At 38.3% G+C, this 24,630-nt stretch overlaps 2 protein-coding genes across 10 annotated transcripts in view; one reads left to right on the top strand and one right to left on the bottom strand.

Moving 5' to 3' along the window:
- The window catches only part of supt5h (SPT5 homolog, DSIF elongation factor subunit), a 23,681-nt gene extending 6,582 nt beyond the window's left edge, over nucleotides 1-17,099 (top strand). Inside the window, exons 3-30 of one of the 5 annotated variants that reach the window (XM_017490276.3) lie at nucleotides 1,036-1,195; nucleotides 1,306-1,371; nucleotides 2,325-2,336; nucleotides 5,386-5,455; nucleotides 5,574-5,642; nucleotides 5,757-5,822; nucleotides 5,929-5,959; nucleotides 6,050-6,118; nucleotides 6,296-6,547; nucleotides 6,694-6,783; nucleotides 6,867-6,937; nucleotides 7,074-7,179; nucleotides 7,267-7,360; nucleotides 7,434-7,570; nucleotides 9,797-9,952; nucleotides 10,170-10,316; nucleotides 10,458-10,604; nucleotides 12,692-12,817; nucleotides 12,959-13,043; nucleotides 13,163-13,270; nucleotides 14,101-14,203; nucleotides 14,357-14,484; nucleotides 14,570-14,675; nucleotides 14,768-14,926; nucleotides 15,028-15,196; nucleotides 15,295-15,498; nucleotides 15,721-15,816; nucleotides 16,740-17,099. In XM_017490276.3, coding sequence (XP_017345765.2) covers nucleotides 1,036-1,195; nucleotides 1,306-1,371; nucleotides 2,325-2,336; nucleotides 5,386-5,455; nucleotides 5,574-5,642; nucleotides 5,757-5,822; nucleotides 5,929-5,959; nucleotides 6,050-6,118; nucleotides 6,296-6,547; nucleotides 6,694-6,783; nucleotides 6,867-6,937; nucleotides 7,074-7,179; nucleotides 7,267-7,360; nucleotides 7,434-7,570; nucleotides 9,797-9,952; nucleotides 10,170-10,316; nucleotides 10,458-10,604; nucleotides 12,692-12,817; nucleotides 12,959-13,043; nucleotides 13,163-13,270; nucleotides 14,101-14,203; nucleotides 14,357-14,484; nucleotides 14,570-14,675; nucleotides 14,768-14,926; nucleotides 15,028-15,196; nucleotides 15,295-15,498; nucleotides 15,721-15,816; nucleotides 16,740-16,880 — 3,168 coding nt within the window. In that variant the 3' untranslated portion in view covers nucleotides 16,881-17,099. Of the gene's footprint in view, nucleotides 1-1,035; nucleotides 1,196-1,305; nucleotides 1,372-2,318; nucleotides 2,337-5,385; nucleotides 5,456-5,573; nucleotides 5,643-5,756; nucleotides 5,823-5,928; nucleotides 5,960-6,049; nucleotides 6,119-6,295; nucleotides 6,548-6,693; nucleotides 6,784-6,866; nucleotides 6,938-7,073; nucleotides 7,180-7,266; nucleotides 7,361-7,433; nucleotides 7,571-9,796; nucleotides 9,953-10,169; nucleotides 10,317-10,457; nucleotides 10,605-12,691; nucleotides 12,818-12,958; nucleotides 13,044-13,162; nucleotides 13,271-14,100; nucleotides 14,204-14,356; nucleotides 14,485-14,569; nucleotides 14,676-14,767; nucleotides 14,927-15,027; nucleotides 15,197-15,294; nucleotides 15,499-15,720; nucleotides 15,817-16,739 lie in introns of those variants that run through there. The other 4 variants (XM_017490275.3, XM_017490277.3, XM_017490278.3 and 1 more) reach the window with 4 other exon arrangements.
- On the bottom strand, nucleotides 16,905-24,630 carry rnaset2l (ribonuclease T2, like). 5 transcript variants are annotated; one of them, XM_017490311.3, is made up of 10 exons: nucleotides 24,373-24,630; nucleotides 24,126-24,222; nucleotides 20,970-21,027; nucleotides 20,728-20,795; nucleotides 20,446-20,503; nucleotides 20,290-20,357; nucleotides 19,590-19,703; nucleotides 19,438-19,486; nucleotides 19,278-19,352; nucleotides 16,905-17,493 (listed from the first exon to the last, which is right to left on the bottom strand). In XM_017490311.3, exons 1-10 carry the CDS (start codon nucleotides 24,380-24,382, stop codon nucleotides 17,308-17,310), a joined length of 783 nt encoding a protein of 260 aa, XP_017345800.1. In that variant the 5' UTR covers nucleotides 24,383-24,630; the 3' UTR covers nucleotides 16,905-17,307. The 5 variants fall into 5 exon arrangements, 4 of the variants coding, with proteins under 4 accessions (XP_017345800.1, XP_053543338.1, XP_017345802.1 ...); XR_008398227.1 differs by lacking the exon at nucleotides 24,373-24,630 and adding an exon at nucleotides 18,402-18,543 and having other exon boundaries at nucleotides 17,359-17,493; nucleotides 24,126-24,366; XM_053687363.1 differs by lacking the exon at nucleotides 24,373-24,630 and having other exon boundaries at nucleotides 24,126-24,366.

The raw sequence follows: 24,630 nt of genomic DNA, 5'->3' as shown, positions 1-24,630 counted from the left end.
CTGATCTCACAAACCGCCAACTTTTATTGATCCAGCAAAATAACCTGAACTTTCACCTGCTAGTATAGACACAGCAGCTTCATGCGGAGTAAATTAATAATAACGCTACAAGGTGGGTTTAATTCAAACTTATTTATTAAATAATTCCTCACCAATCATAATCAATAGTAGCAACTGTTCGGTCTGTAAACATACAGTACACTGCCGCTCTCCATTCACTAACTCTAATTCACTTCATTAAACTCATGGTTGCCAGATATCACTAGAAAAGTCAACTCCAGTTGCATTTAATATCAATTTGACATTAAGCTTTGTTCGCTATTTCCATAGAAAGCTATTAGCCTTTTTCCTAATATGGATAATTTTTGTGTTAGTCTACTTTTTAATTAGGACTCTATATTGTTTAAGATATTTAAAAATAAATATTTTATGCTTGTTTATTTATCAAATAGCCAACAGTATTTCTCATTGCTATTATTTTAATTCAATTAACAGTGACCATGAGGAGAGGGCTTACATTTAACTGTTTATGACAAACTTCCTGATTAAAGTTTAAATAAAGAAAGATTGGTATCTGGATTGTATCGGCTGTAAAAATCCTGATCGGAGTGTAAGTAATGAACACCATTAAAACTAAAGCGCTTTGTGATGTGCTTTATCTGACGGGTAAATGAACTCACCCAATCACATCCTATATGAGATTATTCAGATATATACACAATATTTTGAGAACTGACTCCAGCCAATCCCGACAATTCTGTCATAACTGACCAGCTCAAGTTTTCTCATGCTAGGTGTGTGTTATATTGTGGCATGAGAGAACTTAATAAATGTGAAAGTGCAATAAAAATATGTTGTCACTAAAATCAATTAATAATCGTGATAAATAATCGAGATCTCAATATTGATCAAAATAATCGGGATGATCATTTTGGCCATAATCGTGCAGCCCTACTGTATATTGATAATGTAATGCAACTCATTAAAAGATAAATTTACAGTTTCAAGTTGATGAGAATGGTATATCCCTTTCAGGAGGACGAAGGTCAGGGAAGTGTTGCTGGTAGTGACAAAGCTGAAGAAGAGGGGGAGGACTTGGAGGAAGATGAGGAGGAGTATGATGAGGAAGAGGAAGAGGATGATGACCGTCCTAGAAAGAAACCTCGTCATGGAGGCTTTATCTTAGATGAAGCTGGTAAAACTACCAAAATTTAATCTCTCTGGTTTCGAGCACTTTTCCTAAAGAGCCCAATACATTAGTTTATTTTGCTCTGATTTACGGTTGTGTTTCTGTCCTGTGATTAGACGTTGACGATGAGTATGAAGATGATGATCAGTGGGAGGAAGGAGCCGAGGATATTTTGGAGAAAGGTGAGCTTTTCACAAAGCATCTCGTAATGATAATTATTGGTTTGTTTTTAGATGTAATACTTTTTTAGTGTTACTGTATTAAGATTTAAAGGCTTGTATGTAAATGCTAGGCTTTGCTAAATGACTTCTGCTAGTATTTGTGCAAGACTGATTATTAGATCATTAAGTATTAAAAGGCATGTAACAGACCAATGTACAATGTTAGCAAGCAAGTTTTAACTATAGCAATTTCACAAACGTGTTTATCTAACATGATTTTAATTGGTGCTAGTTTATTTGATTGTATTCCCTGTGCTCATAATTCTTTGTCTCTTGTGCATGCCTTCTTCAGTTAACGGTAAACCAACTCCAGATTTCTCTGACCTTTCTGTTTTCTTTGTCTAATTGACTTAATTCTCACAATTCCCATATTCGTTCAAATTCATGCCCATACTATGTGGCTCACATAACACATGTCATGCATTTGTTTTGCTAATGTTCAAATTGCACACCTTCTGGTTAAGGAGCAAGGATGGCAAATACATATTTTGGCTTTTCTCTCAGGTTCTAGAAATAGTTTCCATTTAACATTGTGTAGTTCTGATTCTGATGAAAAACTTCAACTTTACGAACATTAGGAATATAAAGTTATTGGTAAGTTCTCAAGGGAAACCAACTTGTGATCGTTTGCCTGAAGTTGCTCCTTTCAGTTAAAAAATGTAGTGAATTTAGTAAACTCCCATGCTTATTGCATCAACTAACAAGGACTTTGGCATGATATCCATCTCTAAAATAAATACCATTCAGTGCCTGCTCATTATTGATGGTTTTTTTTTTTCTTTCTATTTCCTTTTCCCCTCTTTGGTTTATTTTTGTGTATGTATCTGTGCCCTTGCCTGCAATTGCTGTATGCACATGAAATTGTATTATGGCTCATGTTCCTCCCTCTACAAATCTCCGCTGGACTCAAGCAGAGGAGGCTGAAGGTATGTGTTTCACTACTGTGATTATAAATGCATCCAGTTTGTCAGCTCACATGAAGAATCTTTGCATTTTTGGTACAATTTATTACATCCAAGGTCTGTAGTTTCTCATAATTTAAGATCCTAAGGTGAATCGAGGTTTGTTGCGATATAACAATGTATAAGTAAATGATTGTCATCCCTACACGATATTATGCTGCCACAATATCCTGTGACACTTGTTTTAAAAAATCCAAAATCTGAGTCTTTTTCACCCCAATAAAATGGAAGATGAGGCATGTATTAATTTGGAATGATGAGCGCAGGTGTTTTGAACTCTCCAATATTCTCCCTGACGCTTTGCCCTTTCTCCCAGTCTCACATTAAATAGGCCTACAGTGAACACTTGGTGACGGTGATAATAATTAGAATGCTGTTTTTATGTGGAGGAGGCATCATGTGTTCTGGTGTTAGTTCGTCCTAGGTTATCGTTAGCACGATATCTCAAGAACGAGTGGTTGAATGTTTGTAAGGTGTGTGTGTGTGTGTGTGTATATATATATATATATATATATATATATATATATATATATATATATATATATATATATATATATATATATATATATATATATATAATGCATGTGTGTGTGTGTGTGTGTGTATATATGCACAGCTAATAATATCTTTATGCCTCCTCTCTCCTTAAACCTGAAATTGTTTATATTAAGTTATGATTTATGCAAAATGTTAAAATTGAAAAACCGATATTGCATAAGCCTAATCTGAACCCTTCTATTCCCTTCCAGTGCTGAATGATGCATTAACTGCTTTCATTCATCCACCGTTAGGGTCACAGTGATTTACTCATTTATCTATATTAAAAAAAAAAAAAAAAAAAAACAGCGCAAACTGGGTTTATCAGAACATATCACGGACTGGTGCAAACAATAATAACTGCAGGTGTGGTCAGGGTTTGTCTGAATTCTTTTGGGAGTTCCACGCACACCTCGAGTCACTGGTCCAGACAACAACTTGATGAACTACCTACCGTTAGTAGCAGTTAGCTAACTCAGCCATTCCCCTAATATATCCACACATAGTTTAGCTTAAATACCAGTTACATTAGTTTTAATACTAATAATGATGATAATGATAAGCAGCTAGGCTGAAAGCAGGGACTGGCAGAGAGTTCCGCAGGGGCTCAAATGTAAAAAAACTGTTTCATATTGGTGTTAATCACAGTAATTTAATAGAATTGAATAGCGGTAAAACTAGAGTTTTGTTTATAGGTTCCCGTCATCATATTCTCAGAGCTGGTCCACTGTCTCTGTTTGTTGATGGCACTGTTCTTGAGACTCAAAGGGAAATGAGGAACCTTGGAGTCATTTTTTTATACCAGCCTTACATTTGATTCTTTTGTACAGAGCACTGTTAAAGCATCCTTTTTTCACCTCAGAAAATAGCCAGGATCCTGACTGGGACCAGGACATGCAATCATATTACTCCTGTTTTGGAGTCCTTGCGCTGACTCCCGGTCAGGTTCCGTGCCGATTGTCCTGACATACAAAGCATTACTTGGCTTGGCTCCTCATTATTTATCTGCTTTGTTAATTCCTTACACCCCAAATCGCAGCCTGCACTCCTCACAGTGTCATTTGTTAACTGTTCCACAAACCTGCTTGAAATCTCTGGGTGACGGGGCTTTTTCTGTCTATTCTACTACCCTTTGGAACTCTTCCTCTTGACCTTAGGGAAGCTCAGACCGTTGATATATTTAAAGCTCAACTCAAGCATACTTTTTTAAACTAGCATTTGCTTGCTGATGTCTACTTTTATTATTATTACTATTGTTGTTATTTTTATTTACAGTGAGGGGAAAAAAGTATTTGATCCCATGCTGATTTTGTACGTTTGCCCACTGACAAAGAAATGATCCGTCTATAATTTTAATGGTAGATTTATTTGAACAGTGAGAGACAGAATAACAACAAAAAAATCCAGAAAAACGCATGTCAAAAATGTTATATAGGGATATATCACCAAAGAGCTAATTTAACTACTTTTCTAACTTTAATTTGACTACATATTCTTATCCCTCTGGTAGACATTGTAAACAGGCTGTGTGTGGTCACAGTAATGAATATGAGAATGACACTACTAATATAACCTAATGGTATTTTATTTTTTACATTTATAGGAATAATTACAACAAAATTTTAGTGGAGATGAATCCAAAGCATCTTTAAAAGAAAATGTCAAATTTGTGAAATAAAAAAAAAATCTACAGGATTACCATCCACAAATGTAGTGACACACCCACTGTATGTCACTTACTGTAAAAGTCAGTAAAACTACATTTCACAATTAAATTTACATTTGGCAGCAGCACTCTGATTTCCATAAAACTGCAGCACTGCTTGCTTAACTGGCTTTTTACTCTCAAAACTTGTCATTTTTGCCTTCTAAATTTCATTTTAAAAAGATAAATTGAAAATTTAATGATCTTGTTTCACAATTTTTTCATATCACTTTGGGTACAGGACAAAATTGACCATATTAGTAAACAAGGGGAAAGTTACTATATGTGTATATTGTATAACTATATTCGCGATCTTGAAAAGTGGGTTCATTGTTATTCTGTGCTGCTTACTTACCAAGACATTCCCACTCAATTAGTTAGAAAACAACTTTTATAAGCATATAAAATGCTGCTAATATTATGAAAAGATTAGCAGAAAAGCTAGTGATCTCAGCATATACCTGTGGACTCGAATCGGACAAATAAATAGGAGAATTCTCTGACTTTCTTTTGATTAATTTGCTACTGTTTTGTGCATGCTATTATGTTCATTTGAATGATTTTTACATAATATATTTGTTTATTAATTAATGTTGAAAGGGGCATTTTTAAAGAATTTAGAAAAAGGGCACGCCCCCAGAGCGCACCCCCCCACCCCCTTTTCTGCATGTGCCAGGCTGAACGTAAGGTGGATACACTACGCTTTCAAAATTGAAAGCATTTTATTCTCTTTTTTTCTCTCCTAATCACTATCTTTTTCCCTTTGTTCAGTTTCCAACCTCGATCCTGTAGCACTGGATGAGGATCATTCCGGTTCCCGCAGACTGCAGAATCTATGGAGGTATGAGTGAGAAAGTGTGCCCACGTTTGTGATTTCGCCTGTCTGGATGATTTGCTGGGCATATTAAATCATTCTACACTGTTTTTTTTTTTTCTTTTTCTTTTTTCCCCACCTATAGAGATTCCAGAGAGGAAGCGCTGGGAGAGTACTATATGAGGAAATATGCCAAGTCTTCAGGAGGAGAACAGTACGTCATCCATTTATCAGTAGTTCTTTTGAGTAGGCAGTGGTTTTTCGTGGTCATATACCGTGTTTAAGACTTCTTTATTTTCTTTTTCTTCCCCCAAACCCCCCATCCCAGTTTCTATGGAGGATCAGAAGATCTTTCTGATGACATCACTCAGCAACAGTTGCTCCCTGGTGTCAAGTAGGTTATAGTCTATGGATTTCCCTTATCAAATGAAATGATGTTCTGAATGTAGACTTCTACAAAGACGCTCTTTTTAATGTGTGAAAAATGCGCTGTTTTTCAGGGATCCAAATTTGTGGACTGTCAAATGTAAGGTATGCAGGTTTAAGATAATGCATTAAATTGTGGAATTAAAATGTTTATTCCACTGTGTATGTCTTATTTATATTAATATTTCTGTGTAGATCGGTGAGGAGAGAGCAACTGCCATTGCGTTAATGAGGAAATTCATTGCCTACCAGTGCACTGACACAGTAAGTTCTTCATTAATACCCAGCAATGTTTAGTGATAAATATTTATAATAAGATCTTTTTGGTGTGTGTCTAGTATGAATCAAAAACTTTGTTCACATTTTTTAGAATATATCCATTTTGCATATGGTTATATTAATCTCATTTTTATTTCCTATCCCCTTTCTTTCTCAACACAGCCACTTCAGATTAAATCAGTAGTGGCTCCTGAGCATGTGAAGGGATATATCTATATTGAGGCATATAAGCAGACCCACGTCAAAGCTGCCATCGAAGGAGTTGGAAACCTGCGAATGGGCTTCTGGAACCAGCAAATGGTGCCCATTAAGGAGATGACTGATGTCCTCAAAGTGGTCAAAGAAGTGACAAATCTTAAACCTAAATCCTGGGTCCGGCTTAAAAGAGGCTTGTACAAAGACGATATTGCGCAGGTGGGGTGCTCAAGCTTGTCAAGTGTGAATGTAGAACAGCAAGAAAAAAAAAGTTTATGCTAGAAAGGAGACATGTTTTAGAGATTGAACTTTCCAGGATGCTGTTTGTGTGTGTTGTTTAGATATTCATGAAGTTTGTGTTTTAGGTTGACTATGTGGAACCAAGCCAAAATACAATATCACTGAAAATGATTCCTCGAATTGACCTGGATCGAATTAAAGCAAGGATGAGCATGGTAAGAGTTGTCGTATATAAACATGATTTGATCAAAAGAGTTTCCTGACCTAAAGCCCATTTTATCCCTCATCACTCTCACAGAAAGACTGGTTTGCAAAGAGAAAAAAGTTCAAGAGACCACCGCAAAGACTCTTTGACGCTGAGAAGATCAGGTAAGCGTGACCGAAGTGTCTCTGTAGGAGCATCTCTTGCTTCCTGTGTTTTCAGTGATGCTGTAACGTCTTTTGTGTTTTTGCTTTGTTTTGTTTAGAAATATCATTTCTAAAAATAGAATGTCATTCTCTTTAGGTCACTTGGAGGGGAAGTTAGCCACGATGGAGATTTTATGATATTTGAAGGAAACCGATATAGTCGCAAAGGCTTCCTCTTTAAAAGTTTTGCCATGTCTGCTGTGGTAAGAGACATCTTCTTCCAGCCCTGGTTCTACATAGTTACAAATGATGCAATGATGAGTAGTTGATTTAAGTTGTTTTCCCTGTAGATCACCGATGGCATTAAACCAACTCTCTCTGAACTGGAGAAGTTTGAGGATCAGCCTGAGGGCATTGATCTGGAAGTGGTGACAGAAACAACAGGTGTGATTCAAACTTTAGGGATTTGTGTGTCAGACAGAAGGATTGGTTTGGATTGTGTGACTGATCTCTACAGGTAAAGAGCGAGAGCACAACCTCCAGGCTGGGGATAATGTGGAGGTGTGTGAGGGTGAGCTGATCAACCTTCAGGGGAAAATTCTCAGTGTAGATGGCAACAAGATAACAATCATGCCCAAGCATGAGGACCTGAAGGTACATGCACACAACTACATTATAATGTTTTTTTAATGTGACTCCTGATTATATTGCTGAGACTTGTTGACTTATGCGTTTCTCAAGTTTCCGAAGGTTTTTTTTTTTTTTACTGCATGAGGCACCTTATAAGTGGTGCTTTAGGCATTAGTATTAGTAAACTGTTATATTAATTTGTAAAATCTTAACAATAAAATTCAGTTGTTGTTGTAGGAGCACCCAATTTATTAACCCCTTCCGCCCCGACACTTGCGTTCATTCCGCCTGCGGAATGGAAAACGATTTATCGGACATTTTCAATTAGCATAAACAAATTAATTATTTTATCGCAGCAGTTCTGGTATAAGATTATTCAGGACACTGGTGGCTTTCTGTGTGTGCAGTTTCATGACTGTGTGCTTAACTGCTGGTGAGCAGGGGGATGGGGAAAAGGCTGGAATTTGAGCTCCCTGCTGGGCAAACAATTCACACCTCTCCACGAAAACATTGAGACAGAGATAAATCGGAGAGCACGACTAAAGCTTTTTTGATAGATAAACACTACAACTTTCACAATAAAATTATAACATTTAAACCAAAGATCGGACTTGTATAAACGTTTACTACCTTACATTACCTACATAGACGAAAATGCAGTTCACTTGCGGTTTTGTAAATCATGCACATTTCCATCGGTATAAAGTCTATCAGCTTTATTGAAGAAAACAAATGCAAAGTTCCATATTTAGTCACAAATGTCCTCTTCAAAATGCATTAAGTGTTTTGATATCCCACCCCTCTGGAATTTAGTAATTAGCCATAAACTGAACTGAGACACGTTCTAAAAAACGCGAATCTGCTTTGGCTATGCTGAACAACCCGCCTCCTAAATTTTAATCGGGCAGTCTAATTTGATTGCCACCCACTTGGACCAATTGTAGATACTTCTAGCTTTCAAACAAGCCCAAACTCGACATGATTGACCACTCGGAGGCTGAGAAAATCAAAAGCGTAATCGGCACAACCAAACATTTTACTCGTGCATCCATTGGTCTTGAGTACAGGCCAATCAGCAAAGCGCTACAGGGCTGTGCAGAGAAATTATCAGTAAATGGCAGCTCCTCTCTAGCGGTCTTCTTGCAAAACTTTATACAGCAGGTTTTTGTATGTTTGGCAGTTTTTTTTGATCGCTAGTTTTCTACTGGTTTTCGCTCAGCGTGTGATTTATCGGCGTCTTATGGTGGCAGCGTGCTCCTGAAAAAGCCTGAATGCATCACAGCTTCTGGAGCAGTTATTTCCAAGTGGCTCTCTTTTTTTTTAATTTATTTATTTATTTATTTATTTATTTATTTTATTATTATTATTTTTTTTTTTTGGAGAAAGACTATGTGGATTGAGTTGAGGGGCTCTATCTCCCCCCCCAAAGAAATCAGAGGAGAGGGGTCACTCGTGTGTCTGGGAGAGCAAGTGCTCATTCACCTGGGGCTCTGGCACTATTTTTAATAAAGATTATATTTTATAAGTATGTTTCAGACTTTTTTTGTGTGTGTGAAATTACACATTGTGTAACAGAGTTCATGCTACTGCCATTTGTTTGCATTTTGTGCCTTTTGGAGAGGTTATTTTGTGCATTTAAAAAAAAAATGTTTGCTACTTCTCGAAGTCTTCAATTTGTAAAGGCTTTGTGCCATTTCTATAAGCTTTGCCATTTAGAGAGGTTTTATGTCATTTGGAGACGTTTGGTGCCATTTGGAGAGGTTTTTGAGAGCTTTTTACCTGTGTTTGGATAACCTTACACACAATTTTATTGGTTAGAGATAACTTCCACATATTTTGAGTGTTTATGGACAAGTACTTGGGGCATCTTTGAGACCAGGAATGGGGTTGATATCAACATTTGCTGTGGAGATATAACATTTGTATTAAAAGTAATTTTTTTTTATAATTAAACAAAAAAAATTCTGAATATATTGCCCCAGGTAGGTTAGGTAAAAGAAGAAATACTTGAAATAACTGCTAATTCTTAAAGTCTTAAGTGTCTGCTTTCATAGGAGCCATTAACCACTACTGTGGTGTGTGATATCACAAAACAAATCAATGCTGAACACAGGTACCCCCAAAACAGACAAAAATGCCATTTTTTTGGCTACTGGTAAAAGAGGTTAAAGTTACTACACTTTCAACACGCAGTAGCAGAATCTCTCAAGTTGAAACCTTGGCCTTACAGATGAAATTTTTTGTCTTCAGGACCCTCTAGAGTTTCCAGCTCATGAGTTGAGGAAGTACTTTCGTATGGGCGACCATGTGAAAGTCATTGCTGGCCGTTATGAAGGTGACACGGGCCTTATTGTTCGTGTTGAAGAAAACTTTGTCATTCTCTTCTCTGATCTCACAATGCATGAGGTGAGCTGCATCACAACACCTCAGTACCTGTAAGCATTGTAGAACGTACCTGACCTTTTTCCAATGGTCATGGCACTCTAAAGATCATATACGATTTCATAGACTTACCACTGTATAGTCATTTTATAATTGGATTCAACACATGATTATTTGATATGATTTTTACCTCACTGCTTGTACATATAGCACGTTGATGATCTTATTGTGCGTGTTTCAGCTTAAGGTCTTGCCTCGGGACTTACAGCTATGCTCAGAGACTGCATCTGGAGTTGATGCAGGAGGACAGCATGAATGGGGGGAGCTGGTTCAGCTGGATCCACAAACTGTGGGCGTCATTGTCCGGTTGGAGAGAGAGACCTTCCAGGTAGTGGCTGACCAGTCATCTGATTGGATCTTTCTGACCATATACATATGCTCACATCTGGTTCAGATCACACCCATAAGTGTGTAAAATCTGTTGGTGCTTTTATGATTCTAATCCTACAATATGTGGACCTTCTCCCAGGTACTTAACATGCATGGTAAGGTGCTGACGGTGCGGCACCAGGCAGTGAATAGGCGGAAGGACAATCGCTTTGCTGTCGCCCTGGACTCTGAGCAGAACAACATCCATGTAAAGGACATTGTCAAAGTCATAGATGGACCACATTCGGTAAGCAAAGATCGGCTTGCGTATCTCAATATATCTCACTGAACTGAAGAATAGGGTCCAAAATCAAAATCTTGGGGTCAAAATATTTTGCAACCTTTATTATTAAGAACAACTTATCACATGTAGTTCTGAAGTTTTATATAAATGTAGGTCATAACAGAAGAGGGCAAGAAGGTTCAACAAAATGAAATTGTGTGTGAGTTTGTATGAGTGACCGTGGTCTCTCACACCAGCATAAGCTAGAATGAGAAGTGTCTGGAGTTGCGCCTGTATGCGCTGGTGGCTTAAACATGGCAATGCCTGTTTACAAGGTTCAAGGCACCCGTAAACCACACAAAATACAGTTGTGCTCATAAATTTACCTACCCCTTGCAGCATCTTCAAAATGTTATTTTTTTTAAATAAGCTTTTTTTTTTTTTTTTTTTTTTTAAATTCATACTGCCCTGAATAAACTATTTCACATAACAGATGTTTACATATAGTTCACAAGGCACAATAATAACTGAATTTACACAAATGAACCAGTTCAGAAGTTTACATACCCTCGATTCTTAATACTGTGTGTGTTACCTGGATGATCAATGACTGCTTTTTTGTTTTGTGATCATTGTTCATGAATCCTTTTGTTTGTCCTGAGCAGTTAAACTGCACACTGTCCTTCAGAAAAATCCTCCAGGTCCTGCAACGTTCTTTGCTTTTCCAGCATCTTCTGTATATTTCATCCCTTTCCAACAGTGTTTAAGTGGTGATGCTCAGTCTCAGTCAGAGGATATTGAGCTAAAAATTGCTGCCTAGGGTTCATAAAAAAATCATATAAAAACCACAGACTCGTTTTGATTTTTAATGCAGTTCAATTCTGTAAGTGCTTATTCTATAGCCTTTTTACTCGAGCAAAGCAGTACTATTTCTTCCCTGTGACCAATGATTATAGACGCTCTGCCATGTGACCTCGGCCTCCATGTGCTAGAAAGAGGGATGGGGAGGACATCTGAAAGCTATCATGTGACTTTTAAAGTGAATCAAAGTCCCATGGATTGTCATTTACAATAAAGTAGTGGCTTCAGTTATCAGTTACTTACATCATACTGGTATGCACTTGTTCTGGTCTGCTGCTGGGCATATTGAAGAACCATAACAAAATTCTAGGGGTGTTAATCTCTCTCTGTCAGAGGGTCCACTAAACATTTCCATACTTGGATTATGATTCAATACAAAAACAATACAATTAAACAAGTAATTACTTGATACACTTTAGTTCACTGGTGATGAATGGGATTCGGTTCACCACTGATACCGTCCGGTTCAGGTTCCATACAACATGGCTCAGTAACTTTAGTTTTTCTCAGGAGGTCTCCCATCCATGTACTGACCCGGCTCAACCCTGCTTAAATTCAGTGGGAAACCAGGCAAGAACTGCAGGGTGATATGGCTCTGGCCGAGTATATTGTATGTCATATATATCATAGCTAGCTAGCTAATTCATTGCAATGTAGCCATAACCATCAATAAAACAAATTTGTGAAAAACTGCCATGTTATGTTTTAATTTATTTTAATAGTTCCAGTTATTAACAACAACAAGGTTGTTCACACTTAATGATGTGTATAAGGTTTAATCAGGTACAGTGTGCATTCATTTGGGCTGTTATTATGCCCTGTGTAATTAGTTTTAATGAAAATCATTTGATCATAAACACTTGTAGATGATTGATAAGATCAGACGGATGGATGGGTAGATCGATAGAAAGATAGATAAGCAGAGGATAACTATGTAATGACACTGCAGATATAACACATTTTTTTTGTCTCCCAATTTATCATTATTTTTAATTAAATTAAAAATATCAGGAAGCATACACATTCACACTTCAGCCTCCCCCAATGTTCAAACCAAATCTACACCCATGGAATCCTTACATTTTAGTGGCAATGTTGTTTTGATAGGTGCACCAGGCTTTTGGATTATTTATCTAGCTACCTATGTCTTGTGTACTGTTACAGTTACATCCTTCAAAGAATATATCTACAGTACAATAGATTTAATGTGAAAAATTTGTAAGGGATTTGCTCTTGATTGTGTTTGACAGGGGCGAGAGGGAGAAATTCGGCATCTCTTCCGGGGGTTTGCCTTCCTTCACTGTAAGAAGCTTGTTGAAAATGGAGGCATGTTTGTCTGTAAGACACGCCATCTTGTACTGGCTGGCGGTTCAAAGGTAAGTGTGCGATAAGATTTCAAATATTGTGCTCTTATACCACATACCACTCTAAAATAACCTGAAAAGCAAAAAAAAAAGGCCTCTTTATTGTTACTTATAGAATATTTAACGTTACATTGATCTATTTTGATATTACAGCCTAGAGATGTGACCAATTTCACTGTTGGTGGTTTTGCTCCCATGAGTCCTCGAATTAGCAGTCCAATGCACCCAGGAGGAGGGGGTAAATGATGCTATGCCCTCAGCAATGTCATGAATAATTCTAAATGAAATACTAAAACAAATGATGGATGTTGTGTGATTTTGTTTAAACTTTTAAAATTCTGTTGTCTGCACATCCAGGTCAAATGCAGAGGGGAGGTGGCGGCGGTGGAGTGGGACGTGGCCGTGGAAGACGAGACAATGACCTGATTGGACAGACAGTCCGTATATCCCAAGGACCATACAAAGGTATGAGTGGTGATGACTCTTATATGGTTTGTATGTCCAGCACATACAGTCCCCTCCGAACATACAGTCCCCATCTGCCAGTTTACAGAGAAATGCATCCAATCTAATTGGGAGGAACTTCATCATGCAGCAAGAAAATGACCCAAAACACTGTAAACAAAACAAAGAACTTTATCATGGGTAAAAAAAGGGGTGGGGGGGTTTAGACTGGCCAAGTCAATTACCAGACCTTAAGCCAATTGAGCAAGCATTACACCTCATAAAGAGGAGAGCGAAGGGAGAAACCCCCCAAAACAATCAATAACTGAAAGAAACTGCAGTGCAAGCCTAGAAAAGCATCATGAAAGAAGAATGCAACCAATGTTTGGTGATGTCAGTGGGTTGGAGGCTTAATGCAGTTATTGCAAGCAAGGGATATGCTACTGAATATTAAGTGTTATTTACTTTAAGACTATCTGTTCCACTGCTTTTACTCACCTAAAAATTGGGTGGTCTGGTTCGAAGTTGTTTAACACATATAAATGTAAAAGTCAGGAAATGAAAGCTGAAATTCTGATCTACCATCTCATATTCATCTTTTGATCTCAAGCCCAAGTTTCTTTAGTGTATAACAGAAAGAAAGGAATTGGCCTTGCTGTTCCAATACTTTGAGATGGGTTTGAAATATTTTATATTGCAGCACTTTTGTTAAAGAAATTCCTGCACTGAGTTACATAATTTTACATAATCCTTTTTCTTTTCTGCTCCCTGGTGGGAAATCATCAGTCAAAAATGCTATAACTATTCATACATGTTTTTCATTAAAGGCTCTGGTTATTGTCCTTTTACAGGTTACATCGGGGTGGTCAAAGATGCCACAGAATCGACAGCAAGAGTAGAGCTGCACTCAACCTGTCAGACTATTTCTGTGGACCGTCAGCGTCTGACCAGTGTGTATGTCATCCTTTTTCAAGTTTCATCACGGAGCTCTTCACAGCAAAATATGATTGTTTCTGTCCTCAGTCAAAGATATTCTTTATTCATGAAATTCCACGAAAAGGTTTTTTTTTTTATTGTTTTTTTTTCTTTCTTTCTTCTATGATTCAGTGGTGCTAAGAGACACGGAGGAATGACCTCCACTCATGGTCGCACTCCAATGTATGGCTCCCAGACGCCCATGTATGGTTCAGGCTCTCGTACCCCGATGTATGGCAGCCAGACACCCATCCACGATGGTAAGACCAATTAAGAGGCATCACTTAAACTTCTCCCTTTGCTGTGTGTTTGGCGTTTTTTTCCCAGAAGTCTGCTTTGTTACAGGAAGCCGAACACCTCATTATGGCTCCCAGACCCCGCTGCATGATGGAAGCCGGACACCTGGACAGAGTGGAGCTTGGGACCCCAACAATCCCAACACACCATCAAGGCAAGAGAGAAAGACTCGCATACATTATAAGCCAGTTTAATTTAGATTTAATGCTTCTAATTTTCCTAGCATTAATGTTGTTTTCTGCGCAGGCCGGATGAGGATTATGAGTTCAGTTATGATGACGAGCCCTCACCGTCTCCTCAGGGCTATGGGGGCACGCCTAATCCTCAGACCCCTGGCTATCCAGAAGTGCCCTCTCCACAAGTCAATCCCCAATACAATCCCCAGACTCCTGGAACTCCAGCAATGTGAGGCGATTTCTGGACATGTATTTGTATGTGGTCATACTTGTTTTGGCCTGATTTGATGGACTTGGAGCATAACGTGGGGCTGTATATTTATTCTGCAGGTACAACACAGACCAGTATTCTCCATATGCAGCACCTTCTCCACAGGGCTCTTATCAGCCTAGCCCTAGTCCACAGAGTTATCACCAGGTGGCCCCGAGTCCAGTGGGGTACCAAAACACCCACTCGCCAGCCAGCTACCACCCCACACCCTCACCCATGGCATACCAGGTCCATCACTTTTTTTTCTTTCTTTTTTTTTTTTTTTTTAGGTAGAGCTATACAAATGAAATGTGAATTAACATGACGGTTAACTGTATGACCTTTAGGCAAGTCCGAGCCCCAGCCCGGTCGGCTACAGCCCCATGACTCCTGGGGCTCCATCCCCAGGCGGCTACAACCCTCACACCCCTGGCTCAAACATCGACCAGACCTCCAGTGACTGGGTCACTACAGACATCCTGGTGCGTGTCAAGGACACATTTCTGGATGGAGGAGTCATCAACCAGACAGGCGTCATCCGCAGCGTGACTGTAAGCCGTTTTCTTATTTAGTTTTTTGATTCCCTTTTGATTGTCATGTTAAGCTGAAGATTTTTTAAGTTTGTGTTCAAGTGTTGAATCCTTAGTATGAATGTTAGAGCTGTTATCTCATGTGACCGTGAAGAGTGATTATCAAAACAAAAATCGCAAGCTCGTGCACATGAAAGGCAGTAGGCACTTATCTCTTGGACTCGGTTTGTGTTTTGCACGCAGGGTGGCATGTGCTCGGTCTATCTGCAGGAAACAGAGAAAGTAGTCAGCATCTCGAGTGAACACCTGGAACCTGTGACTCCGACCAAAAACAACAAGGTACAGTTGCCAAAAAAAACACACTGCAAAAGCTACAGTCAACAATTCGATGCATCAGGATTACCATGGGTTCTCTAGCGTTTTGTTGCCAGGGACACCTTCAACTATAAAATAATTTCCATGGACCCCCCTAAGCACAGATTTATATATAAACCTAATGTATAATATAAAAATATGTTGTCTATCCAGTTAGTTTTTTTGCAGCCAAAAAATGCTTGATTTTGCTACGGCTATTTAAAAAATTTGCTGTGCTTTTTTTTTATTTATTCTTGAATTGGCGAAATCGCATGAAATTGTTCCGCATGGTGTTTCGCGGCGAACATAGTTGTACCCATGTTCGACGTATGTGAATTGAAGAGGATTTTGGCTGAATGCTCGTTGTGATGACGTCAGGATGCAGCTTTGCCCAAATCTACAGTAATTTCGAAAAATTGCAAGCTCCTCTAAATATTGTGATGGAGTTTGCTTGCTTTTGCATTCATTTCCACATTTTCGAAATCCTGGAGAAACTGTCTATTCATTCGAGCCGTAGCGCTTTCTTTTCTATTCCTGAAATTTCCACTGACCAAACACATTAGATCTAAGGTGAGTTACATCTTATTGAGTTATTATGGTTTTGATTAAAACCCATTCAATTCAAGTGACCAGGCAAACAGGCTAATAACTCTAAGAATTAATAATAAATATGATCCTTGATAATGGTGGGTTGTGATTTCCAATAACTAATTATAAATGAAAACATTATGGATCGTCTGGCTTAGCTTCACAGACCCCACTTTTTTTTCCTGGGCCATCTTTAGGATAGGTTGTGTAAGATGAAATGATGTCAGAATAGGAGTAAAAATAACAGCTACTGTGACACTCAAAGCACTGAAAGAACATTTTTGCATTACATATATTAAATGTGTGCATGCGACATGCAGGTGAAGGTGATTTTGGGAGAAGACAGAGAGGCCACTGGTGTCCTGCTCAGTATCGATGGAGAGGATGGCATCGTCCGAATGGAGCTGGACGAGCAGCTCAAAATTCTCAATCTCCGCTTCCTCGGAAAACTGGAAGTGTGAACAAACGAACTCTATACAGCTGCATCAGACATGAATATTTTTTATTTGTGGTTTTGTGTCCCATCATAGAGTTAAATCAAGAGGTAATTCAAATGACTTGCATTTTTTTTTTTTTTTTTTATTAGTCAGTGTTATAGTGGCTGTAGATCATCACTGATGTCTTGCTTTCTGGCAAATGGATTCCATGTCAATAAAAAAATACAATTTAAAAAACTGCAATTTGCAATGCTTTAGACATTCTTTTAACATGATTCATGTACAGTGGCTATATGAACATGCTCCATTTTTACCCTTACAGTCTTAAATTGTGGCTTAACAACTGTTAAGTCTCTTCATACTGACTAGCATATAAGCAGGTTACTCAGGGTAGCATGTTGCATGAAGTCCTCTTAGTGGGTACCTGAGACAGCACTGATTAATGCTGTGATCAGGTGCATGGTTGTTTTGGATGCTTATGGTTTATAGGGAAGTAGAAAATGGTGGTGTTTGTAGGGCAGGGGTGTCCGTAAGTAGTGTTTGTGACCTTGTTGCTCTCGAGTTCCTCTGTCGCCCGGCATCCAAGAGTCGCGTTCTTAGAGACCTGGATCTTTAACTGCACCCATGCCTCTCTTTCCTAAATTCAAAGAAGAGAGCTTCTTTTTTTATACGACCTCAAGAGAGAATAATTATTCTTTAATAAAGCATTGAATTCTACGCTCTATAGCAGTCTCTGTGCTATGAGAGGGACTACAATTATACAGGTGAACCATTTACTGAAAGACAAACAGGAGGCATGCAGAATGTTGTGTCCTGTGCTGTTAAATTTCACAAACATACAGCTGTAGTTTCTGATTAAAAAAGCTGTCCGCTAATTTGAGGTGCCTGCCCATTGAATAAACAAAACTGGCAGTGATAACCAGCTGATTCTCATAATTATTAACTTTGTTATAATGGAAAGAAAAGTATTGGAATATATAAAAGTCAGAAGGCAACCCATATGCTGCATTACACTTCCTAGTCTGATATTTTGTTCTTGAGTTCCTGGTACAATGTGCAATTTCCTACACCAGTCACCTAAACCGGGGTTCTCACTGTACGATTTTGGCCATGATTTGGTCGTCTGGGACAAATTTTGAGAATCCTAAAAGATTCCTATAATCCAAGGCCAAAATCTGTAGTCTCTGAATTAAATTCTGCCAGTGTCAGAAGATTTGAGGTACAGTCCACAGTGTGCACCCGGGTTAAGTCAGAATTCCGTCTTGTCAAATGTAAAACGGCAGCATACATTAGCTTGAACTTTTATAGAGCATGCTGTAAAAAGATTTCAGAACCAAAATGATCCTATTGGTATTCATGTGTAATGCTGTTCTCTCCTCACAGCCTTAGAGCGGTCTTAATATTACTATAGAACTACAAAAGGTTTTCTGAAATGTTCTGGTTTTAAAGTAGATGGAAATGTCAAACATGGCCCATATTGCTGTAATAATCAGTGTACATCCTCGAACAATGCTTTTCAAATTGCATTATTTGCATAGTATGTACTCATGAGTTTGCTGCAGTCGTTCATGTTCCTCCAACAATCACGATCTTAATGAATGACTTGAAAAGGCCCAACTTCAGAGCACCACCAGGACCGCACAAAAACACGGACTGGACGTCAACGTTTTGCCTCTTAATCCGTTCACTAAAAGAGTTAAAAATTGGAAAGCAGCCAGTTACTTAAAGACAGTAAAGGCGTTTTTTGCTTGTTGTCCACCTTATATTACAGTATATTCCGAACAGCCATAACATTAAAACCACTGACGGGTGACGTGAATAACATTGATTATCTCGTTACTATGGCAACTGTTAAGGGGTGGGATACATTAGGCAGTAAGTGAACAGTCAGCTCTTGAAGGTGATGTGTTTGAAGCTGGAAAACCAGGCAGGAGTCAGGATCTGAGCGACTTTGACAAGGGCCAAATTGTAATGGATGGACCAGAGCGTCTCCAAAACGGCACAAGGGGGACCCGACACCATATCAGGCAGGTGGTTTTAATGTTATGACTGATCGGTGTATAACATTTACATTTATTAATTTAGCAGACCCTTTTATCCAACGCGACAAATGAGGACATACAAGCAAAGCGACATATCAAGCGGAGAACAATACAAGTAGTGCTAGTATACAAGATCTTTAATTGAGTTCTAGATAAGCGAACTGTGCAGAGTCGAGGTGTAAAAGTCAGAGTAAGTTTTTGTTTGTTTGGTTGTTTTTAAATAATGTAGGGGTTGGCATTTTATGGGTTAGTTAAGTGTTCACGGAAGCGGTGGGTCTTTAGCTGTTTTTTGAAAATAGTGACAGATTCTGCGGTCCGGATCGTGGTTGGAAGTTCATTCGACCACTGAGGAACATTATTGACAGCATTATTAACTCACCTTCCCATCCGTCACACACTGTAACACAAAGTTATCTCCAAGAAGTGGTTCCAGTGCACCATGCAGGGCATCATGCTACAATCGAAAGTAACGCATCAGTCAACCGGTGTTATTTCATTGCACTGAATATGAAATGTCTTGAGAACACCAGTAACTTTACCTTATAGGAAACATTGCAGGAAGGTTTAATGCCTGCGTTTGCCAAGGCACTATTTACAAGTCAAAATGAGAGTTATATTGTAAGTCCATCTTCCCAGTGCTGTATCCAGAACAAAACTGTGTGCTATGATAATATTGGTACATGACACCTACCTATCAACGTCGAAGAGCAGCCGGAGCTTGAGAACTGTCTTGAAGTAGAGAACCGGAGAACCCATGTTCTCCACACAGCCTGCACACGTTCCATGTTTAATCCATTCGTCTTTCCTGCCAAAAGCCATGAGAGATTAAAACCACAGTCCTTAAAGAATAAAACATTTCAGGATGTGCTGTTTGTGGAAAATAATCAACCCGAAGTTATTCCTCTTATAACACAGAAATGTGCCAACTATGATTATTTATTTATTTATTAATGAATGACACGTTCCTGTGGTAACTTGTGTTATAGCCTCACATGAATTTTCTCTCTCTCTCTTGAAATTAATGACAAAAGACTGCAGCTTGTCATGTTACAGAGAAACTGAAAAGACCTCTGTCCTGATGACGCCTCCATGTTAATTCAATATCTCCTTATATATACCATGTCAATAATTATGTGCATTTTTCTATTGCTAAATACGTTTAATTTTATCCATTAGAATGAAATCACAAGTTTCCCATGCAAGCTTTTATTCTGCTAAGTGATGTTTCCTGTCGCAATTTCAGAAACGTTCTACCTACAAAAGGTGCTACAGTGACAGGCAACACTCATCACTACAGTGTTGCATATTAATTTGCCATGCCACAGGTGAGAAGATCATATCCAGAGACAGCCTGTGAGATTTTGTACAGGTTTTAGACCAGGTGTCATTACCAGAATGCGAAGTCGCTCCTTGTTTTTATAAATGAAGGCCAAAGCTGGGAGATTTCTGGCTCCAATTCCTGTAAAAGCAAAAATGTAATACAGGTTTTTTTTTTCTGGTGTTTTTGAGCAGGTCTTTTTTTAAGCCAGTCTAGAGTATTTGATTACCTGAAGATGAGAATGAAATATTGGCCAACATGCACAGCAGTAATGATCTTTCAAAGGCCTTCAAGAACCACAAGAAGAAAGGATGATGTATTTTCGGAGGTACCTTTTCCTACTTGCTAGTGAAATTTCCGTTACAGCCATATTGTAAATGTAATTATTGCACTTTACATTACATTTTACATTACAAATGTAATTACTGCACAATTATTGAACGATTATGCATAATAACAAAAAGTATTTTTTTTAAACGAACTGAGTGATTCTTCCTTTGTAAATATTTACCAAAGGCCATGGATGGTCCACTCCTGGATATCCTGTGGTATCCGGCAAATGTTTTTATTGTCGATGCTCTGTGGAAATGCAGAACGGGCAGAGTAGAAACATACAGATAAATACATACTTCATACAATTATTTTCAAGATGTCCATCAAAGAAAACATGTCACTGCTCTGTGATAAACATAAATATACTTATTTGTTTTGAATTAGAACATTTTTCAATGTTACCTGCCCTATTTGACTCACCAGACAGAAGCTTCCTGGCCACTGCAGTGTGAAGAGCATGCAAGTCCAGTTACAAGAGCTGAACATGGACATTTAGAGTTAAAAACTGTCTTTGAAATATAAAGTTAACCCAGTTAATGCATGTTTTTTTTTTTTGTTTTTTTTTAGAAATATATTAGCGGTAAATCACTATTATTAGTCCATTGAGTGGTGTTCCCCCTCAGATGCAAGACATGTCTGTCCAAACTTGTTACACACACAAAAACAAGCCATTTCTGTCTAATCTTTTAATCAAGCAAGTAACAGCCCATAGGCATTTCTGTCGAAATGTGCTACACAAAATATTTAGTCAAGTTAAAAAAAAAAAAAAAGTTAGACTAAAACATTATTAGCTTTTTTTTAATGAAGACATCGGCATAATTACTGTATTTGTTAACATATACCATGCCTTCCACTAATATTGGCACCCTTGGTAGGTGTTGAGCTTCACAAAATGGGAAGCGGCTATAAGAAAATAGCACAAGCATTGAAAATGCCCATTTCCACCATCAGGGCAATAATTAAGAAGTTCCAGTCAACTGGAAATGCTATTACTCAACATGGAATTGGACGTGTGTCTATACTGTCTCAACACACTGTGAAGAAGATGGTTCAAGTGGCCAAAAAATCTCCAAGGATCACATATGGAGAATTGCAGAAGTTAGTTGCATCTTGGGGTCAGAAAGTCTCCAAACCACAACCTGACGTCACCTACATCACCGCAAGTTGTTTGGAAAGGTTTCAAGAAAAAAGCCTCTACTCTCACCCAAAAACAAACTCGAACATCTTCAGTTTGCCAGACACTACTGGAATTTCAAGTGGGATCGGGTTCTATGGTCAGATGAAACCAAAATAGAGCTTTTTGGTTTTAAACACCAGAGGTGGTTTTGGTGCACACAGAGAGGTAGCCATATGGAAAAGTACCTCATGCTCACGGTTAAATATGGTGGTGGATCTTTAATGTTTTGGGGCTGTTTTTCTGTCAGAAGACCTGGACATTTTATTAGGATACATGGCATCATGGAATCAAATGTCAACAGATATTAAATGAAAACCTGACTGTCTCTGCCAGAAAGCTTCACAAGGGCCATGGGCGGATCTTCCAGCAGGACAATGATTAAAAACATCAAAATCAACACAAAAAATGGTTTACTGACAACAAAGTCAAGGTCCTGCCATGGCCATCCCAGTCCTCTGACTTGAAACCCATAGAAAACCTGTGGGATGAACTGAAGAGGAGAGTCCACCAGCGTGGACCTCCAAATGTGAAGGATCTGGAGAGATTCTGTATGGAGGAATGGTCTCAGATCCCTTGCCATGTATTCTCCAACTCATCAGGCATCATAGGAGAAGACTCAGAGCTGTTATCTTGTCAAAGGCAGGTAGCACAAAGTGCTGACTAAAAGGGTGCCAATAATTGTTGCACACCTATATTTAACTTTTTTTTTTTTTTTGATAAACCTGTGTTTTGTTTGCAATTGTTTTATATCCATGAGAGCAGAGTATTTTTGTAAATTTATTGAACAAAAGATCCAAAGGTTAACCAATTAAATAAAATGTTCACAGCCTTCTTTGCTCATATTTACCAAGGGTGCCAATATTAGTTGTGTGTGTGTGTGTGTGTGTGTGTGTGTGTGTGTGTGTGTGTGTGTTATATATATATATATATATATATATATATATATATATATATATTATACACACGTACACACACACACATACAGTGCTGTATATTAAACACACAATACAGTGTGCCATGTTTTACACTGTGATGCTTTCCTACCAACATATTAAAATATGCCAGCAAGTGGTAAATATGCTACCAACATACTAGCAACATGTTACAACATGCTAGCAACACTTCGCTAAGTGCTAAAACATGCTATTACTGCTACTGAACAGGAAGTTGTTACAACTCAATCATACAATGCCTAATCTTCCCAAAACTTCACGTTTGATAAGAGTCCTGGCGTCAAGACATCTACATGCCAATATTCAGTTATACTCATAGTGCCAGCTGCTTGCAACAGGAATTTACATGTTTTACATCATGATACACTCCTAACAACACATAAGTGCAAAAAATTTTTTAAATGGCATTCCCCTGGCAGAGCAGCCCCAACATGCACCAGTGTGCGAGGGCCCGTTCATCGCTGCTTGCAGCTTTAATTTTACGTTGTATTTCATTTTATACAAAAACAATTTAGTATGAAATATACAGAAGAAATCAGAAATCAGCAAATACTTTTTCACAGCACTGTAGGTGATTTTTAAAAATAGAATTTGCATGCATTTTTGATTAATAAAATCTGGATATGTTTGATAATAATAATTAATGCAAGAAAGTTAAATAATAAAGCTGTTAAGTGTACCCTGAATTCAGGTAATATTTTAACCAAAGTTTTGTCAAACTTTGTTTACTTTTGTGTGTTTTGTTACGGTTTATGTTTTGTCATGGTTTATGTTTTGTCTGTGCCCCTGTCTTGTTATTTGTTGTCTCCCTTGCGTGTCCTTATTAGTCACAGCTGTTTTACCTTTGATTTTGTTGGTATTTAAACCCCCATGTGTCTTTGTTCTGGGCGAAAGTATTGCGTTTCTGTGTTTTGCAGCCAGAGCCATACGGAGTATTTGATCTTTGTCCTCACTTCCCAGTGATTTGATCCTGTTCTTGTCCTCATTTCTTGGTTTTTTATCTCTGCCCTGTTTATGCCCGCTTGTAGATCGCCTGACCCTGTGCCTGCATTTTGAATAGGTTTTTGCCTACCGATTTGGATTCGTCTCTCTGTATCTTAAGTAAAAGCTTGAACTGTGCTTGCATCCGTCTGATCCTCCATTATATGACACAACTACAGAATATAATAGTTTCGTACAGCACTGGAGTGTGTGTACATATTGTACACATCAATTAAGGGTTTTTTGGTTTGTCCCTCTGGAGGGAATCCTTAATGGTTCTATGAACCCTACAGCTATATGTTTACGTTTTAGATACGGTTCCAAGCAGAGCACCTTTAGGACACCCAAAGACCACTTAACTACCCAAAGAATCTATAAAATTGTATATAAAACCATTATAACAAACTAAAAGTAGACAAACCTTTATCTTCACGCTCCACAGTGATTTAAATAAGTGAAACTTACTGGCTTATCTCGCTCGTGGACCATTGCGCTTGATCCTGTGCGAGAACCCATCCAATCAGTAGAACGGCAGAACAAACCCAGATGACGGACATTTTATCTGAAGCAATATCGGATACATTAACACTTTCAGAAGCTCTGTCATGTTGAAAGAAGGTCTTACAAGTAAACCAACCGTCACAAATCACCATCGATATCTGTGCGGTATTTACTGCATGTTTTTGTTTGAAAATCACTGACAGGTACTTACACGAGGCCATGGCAGTGCCGCAGTTCTCATAGATCACAGATCGAAATCGCACTCGGTTCCCTTTTCTACTGATCTTCAGAAAGCAGAACTGCTTCGAAAAACAGATACATCAGTTTCCATATTTAAACATCAACAGGGAAGTGATACAACCATTTGGAAGGTCTTGTTAAAGACTGAAAGCACACTTGCCCCTAACAATTCTCCACAATGTACAAATACATCAGGGGTGTCAAAATTTTTTTCAAATGGGATGAGATT

Source organism: Ictalurus punctatus, chromosome 17 (assembly GCF_001660625.3).
Source record: "Ictalurus punctatus breed USDA103 chromosome 17, Coco_2.0, whole genome shotgun sequence".
Classification (NCBI taxonomy): Eukaryota; Metazoa; Chordata; class Actinopteri; order Siluriformes; family Ictaluridae; genus Ictalurus; species Ictalurus punctatus.
This window is presented reverse-complemented; position numbering and strand designations above follow the sequence as displayed.

Coding starts and splice junctions, on each gene's coding strand:
- rnaset2l (XM_053687363.1), bottom strand. CDS start 24,313: ATGGTGATTTGTGACGGTTGGTTTACTTGTAAGACCTTCTTTCAACAT. Junction 20,504..20,727: donor TGGACCATCCATGGCCTTTG/GTAAATATTTAC, acceptor TGGTTCTTGAAG/GCCTTTGAAAGATCATTACT. Junction 20,358..20,445: donor TATTTCATTCTCATCTTCAG/GTAATCAAATAC, acceptor TTGCTTTTACAG/GAATTGGAGCCAGAAATCTC.